General features: G+C 63.6%; 1 protein-coding gene across 1 annotated transcript; it reads left to right on the top strand.

Moving 5' to 3' along the window:
* The first annotated feature begins 595 nt into the window (after window positions 1-595).
* On the top strand, window positions 596-3461 carry GPR142 (G protein-coupled receptor 142). Its single transcript, XM_051840588.2, has 3 exons — window positions 596-769; window positions 1449-1619; window positions 2544-3461. The coding sequence occupies exons 1-3, from the start codon at window positions 673-675 to the stop codon at window positions 3413-3415; spliced, it is 1140 nt and encodes a 379-aa protein (XP_051696548.2). The 5' UTR covers window positions 596-672; the 3' UTR covers window positions 3416-3461.
* Window positions 3462-4423: the final 962 nt, after the last annotated feature.

The raw sequence follows: 4423 nt of genomic DNA, 5'->3' as shown, positions 1-4423 counted from the left end.
GCCCCTGGAAATGGGCTCTAACTTCTGTATCTTCAGAGGGTGGGTCATGGGGAGGGATCCAGGCAGGGCCTCAGCTCTGCTCCCAAAGCAATCAGGAGCCCGCAGTGGGCTGCCCTGGCCACTGTCCCCCGGGCAGGGAAGCCAGCTGGGCACAGACCCTGCCTCTCCAGAGTGTCCGCCGGCACCGGCTGGTGTTTGTTTGCCAGGGACGGATTTTCTTGAGGGATGGTTCTTTTCACCAGGGCCAGGAAAACAGCTTGCGGTTCCCCAGCGCTGAGGGCAGCTCGTCAGATCTTCCCAGGGGTGGCCACCACCCCCGCACACGGCTGCCTGCCATCGACCCGGCCAGCAGCCCCTGGGAGTAGCCTCAGCCTCTTCAGGGCTGACCCCACTGACCTGGCCCTGGGACCCGAGTCCCATGAGCCCTTCCTCTTCCCTCCCTAAGCACAGACAGACCTGTGTCCCCCAAGTCACCCCCCACTACTCCTCCCCCCGCCCCAGGGGCTCCTGATTTGCTTGCTGTCCCCTGTGCCTCCGCCCCACCCTTTTCTTCCTCCTCCTCCTCCTCCTCCTCCCTCCTCCTCACCACCCCGTCTGTCTCAGGCTCGGCGTCCGTGCAAGAATCGTGGAGCAAACACCGCCGGCAGAGCCGGGTGCCCAGGGGTGCGGCCAATGATGCTGACAGGGAGCTGCGGAGACCCCCAGGAGCAGCCACAGGTGACCTGGGACTCAGGACCCAAGAGCTTGGGGCTTGAGGGACCAGGGACAGGTAAGGTATCCGGACACAGGGGTGGGGCGGGCACGGCAGGTGGCGGGCCAGGGAGGGACGGGAGACCCGTAAAGGGTCTGGAGGCGGGACGGGGAGGCGGAAGCGTGTGATGGGATGGGGACTAGGTTTAGCAAGGGGCTGCCCCTCCCCCAGGTCCAGCCGGGACTTACGGCGAGGTTGGAAGGGAGCAGGGGCCAGAGCGAGCAGATGGCGGTCACTCCAGAAGGGCCTGGGGACTGTGACAAGGGAAGCCCTTGAACCGGGAGGGCGGGCCGCCTGCATGGTCGCTGCGTGGGGCTGGGCTGCGGCTGGGAGTCCCCCCGGGGAGGCCCAGGCTGCAGGGAAAGGCTCAGTGGCTCGAGCCCTGCTGCAGACCCCCGGGGCCCAGGCTGCCGGCTCAGCGCGTTTGCACAGGGCCCCTGTGGTCCTGACTCAGGGCCTCTGCTGTGCACGCCATCGGGGAATGGTCTCTCTGGCAGCAGGACGCTCTTCTGCCCACCAGAGGGGGAGCCGGGCCACTGAGCCGTTGGCGTGGGGGTGACAGTGGACTTGGCAGGGAGTTACCTGGTGGGAGATGTGGCCATCGGCTGGCCCGACTGGGCTCTGCATGGCCTGGGGGTGTGACAGCACGACCCCAGCTGGAGTAAAGAGACACTAACCCTGCTCTCCTGCCCTGCAGCGGGGCCGCTGCCGACGACCCTGCCGCCCACCCTGCCGCCCACACCCAATGGCAGCTGGCCGGGCCAGGACTTCGGAGGGCAGTGGCCAGAGAGCCCAGAGAAGTCCCCGTGTGTGGCTGGCACCGTAGCAGTCATCTACTACAGCGTCCTGCTGGGCCTGGGGCTGCCTGGTGAGTGCCGAGCCAGAGTCTGGGGCCCGGACTTGGCCGGAAATCGGGGTCCTCCTTCAAGGGGTGCCAGGCCTCCGTGCTGACGCCGGGGACCCAGGGTCCTAGACCCCCGGGCAGGTCACCCCTCACCATTACGAGGGTGTTCTGGGGAGCAAAGTCTAGAGGGGGGTAAAAATGAGGGGCTAGGACTAGGGGTGCTCAGAGGGAAACTCAAGACTTAGCCAGAACAGGCAGCACCCTCCCAGAGGTGCCAGCAGTGAGCCCCCACGCCACCCTCTGCCATCAGAGGCAGGCTTGGGTGGGGGTGAGGGTGCTCACGGGGTAGGAGAGGTGAACAAGCCCCTCTCTGTGGCCAGGGAAGAGATGCAGAACAACAGAGCCAGACCCCAGGAGATGCCACCGCCCAGGGGCCTTTTACTGTTGTTGTTTTAAAGATTTGTTTTATTTATTTGAAAGGCAGAGTTACGGGAGGGGGGGAGACAGAGAAAGAGGTCCTCCAGCAGCTGGTTCACTCCCCAAATGGGCTACAATGGCCGGAGCTGGGTCCAGCCAAAGCCAGGAGCCAGGAGCTTCCTCCAGGTCTTCCGGGTGGGTGCAGGGGCCCAAGCACTTGGGCCATCTTCCGCTGCTTTCCCAGGCGCATTAGCAGGGAGCTGGATCGGAAGTGGAGCAGCCGGGACTGGAACCCACACTACTGTGTGGGCAATGGCAAATCAGAACCCGTGGTGTGTGGGTGGACAGGGCAGGGCTGGCCTTGTGGTGGCCTCCCCAGCAAAGTCAGTTCTGAGAAGGATCTGGAAGGAGGGACCGAGCAGCCAGCACCACCTCTGGCACATGTGGGCGGGGACTGACAAGGACAGGTGCATCCCCGTCTAACGCACACCTCTGACCCTCCCCCCCCCACCCCGGCTCCGCTGCCGTCAGTCAACCTGCTGACCACAGTGGCCCTGGCCCGCCTCGTCGCCAGAACCAAGAAGCCCTCCTACTACTACCTCCTGGCACTCACGGCCGCGGACGTCGTGACTCAGGTGGTCATCGTCTTCATGGGCTTCCTCCTGCAGGGGGCCGTGCTGGCCCGCCAGGTGCCGCGGGCCGTGGTGCGCACCGCTAACATCCTGGAGTTCGCCACCAACCACGCCTCCGTCTGGGTCGCTGTCCTGCTCACACTTGACCGCTACAACGCCCTGTGCCGCCCCCTGCACCATCGCGCCAACTCCACCCCGGGCCGCACCCGTCGGGCCATCGCCGCTGTCTTCAGCGCCGCCCTGCTGACGGGGATCCCCTTCTACTGGTGGCTGGACGTGTGGCGGGACACAGAGCCCCGCAGCACCCTGGACGAGGTCCTCAAGTGGGCTCACTGCCTCACGGTCTACTTCATCCCCTGTGGCGTGTTCCTGGTCACCAACTCCGCCATCATCTGCCAGCTGCGGCGGAGGGGCCAGAGTGGGCTTCAGCCCCGGGTGGGCAAGAGCACGGCCATCCTCCTGGGCATCACCTCGCTCTTCGCCCTCCTCTGGGCTCCCCGCATCATCGTCATGCTCTATCACCTGTACGTGGCCCCCGTCCACCGGGACTGGAGGGTGCACCTGGCCTTGGACGTGGCCAACATGGCGGCCATGCTCAACACAGTCGTCAACTTTGGCCTCTACTGCTTTGTCAGCAAGACTTTCCGGGCCACTGTGCAGCAGGTCATCCGTGATGCCTACCTGCTCTGCACCCTGGGGTCGCGGCCAGAAGGGGTGGGGGTGGGGCCTGTGCTGAAGCTTCCTGAACTCCCCAAGGGGGCGGAACTGTAGAGGAGGGAACCCAGCCAGGGGTCTGGAGGGGCTCGGGGCCACATGCACGGGGGGCCTTGGACGTTGTGCCCAACAAAACCTCATCCGCAGCCTGCTTTGCAATCGTGGGGTGGGGGAGTTTCTTCCTCCGGATTCCAGGTAGAGAGGAGGGCAACTTAGCCCATTCATATGTTTACTCCCCCAGAAAGTCCCACTTCCTGGGGAAGGGGGATGTTATGCCGGGTGCTGATGAATGGCACTGGCTGCTGTGGGCGTTCTCTTGTGAGGGGCGTTTCTCCGGGTGTGTGATGAGTGCTGGAACAGCTGTGGCCAAATGAATGAATGAAAGGTGAGTGGGTTGGTGGCTGGATGAGTGGATGGGTGGGTGGGTGGATGAGTGGATGGATGGATGGCTTGGTGGATGAATGGATGGGTGGCTGGATGAGTGGATGGGTGGGTGGGTGGATGAGTGGATGGATGAATGGATGGATGGATGGGTGGGTGGGTGGTGGATGGATGGATGGATGGATGGGTGGCTGGATGAGTGGATGGGTGGGTGGGTGGATGAGTGGATGGATGGATGGCTTGGTGGATGGGTGGCTGGGTGGCTGGATGAGTGGATGGGTGGGTGGGTGGATGAGTGGATGGATGAATGGATGGATGGATGGATGGATGGATGGGTGGCTGGGTGGCTGGATGAGTGGATGGGTGGGTGGGTGGATGAGTGGATGGATGAATGGATGGATGGATGGATGGATGGGTGGGTGGGTGGTGGATGGATGGATGGATTGGTGGATGAGTGGATGGATGAATGGATGGATGGATGGATGGGTGGGTGGATGAGTGGATGAGTGGATGGGTGGGTGGGTGGGTGGATGATTGCACGGGTGGGTGGATGGACTGGTAGATGAGTGGGTGGGTGGATTGGTGGATGGGTGGGTGGGTGGGTGGGTGGATGAATGGATGGATGAGTGGATGGGTGGGTGGGTGGATGAATGGATGGATGGATGGATGAGTGGGTGGGTGGAT

Source organism: Oryctolagus cuniculus, chromosome 17 (genome assembly GCF_964237555.1).
Source record: "Oryctolagus cuniculus chromosome 17, mOryCun1.1, whole genome shotgun sequence".
NCBI lineage: Eukaryota > Metazoa > Chordata > Mammalia > Lagomorpha > Leporidae > Oryctolagus > Oryctolagus cuniculus.
This window is presented reverse-complemented; position numbering and strand designations above follow the sequence as displayed.

Excerpts from the sequence above, each read along its gene's own strand:
- GPR142 (XM_051840588.2), top strand. The coding sequence starts at position 673 with ATGATGCTGACAGGGAGCTGCGGAGACCCCCAGGAGCAGCCACAGGTG. Across the intron at positions 770-1,448 it reads GCTTGAGGGACCAGGGACAG|CGGGGCCGCTGCCGACGACC; the intron begins GTAAGGTATCCG and ends CCTGCCCTGCAG. Across the intron at positions 1,620-2,543 it reads GCTGGGCCTGGGGCTGCCTG|TCAACCTGCTGACCACAGTG; the intron begins GTGAGTGCCGAG and ends CGCTGCCGTCAG.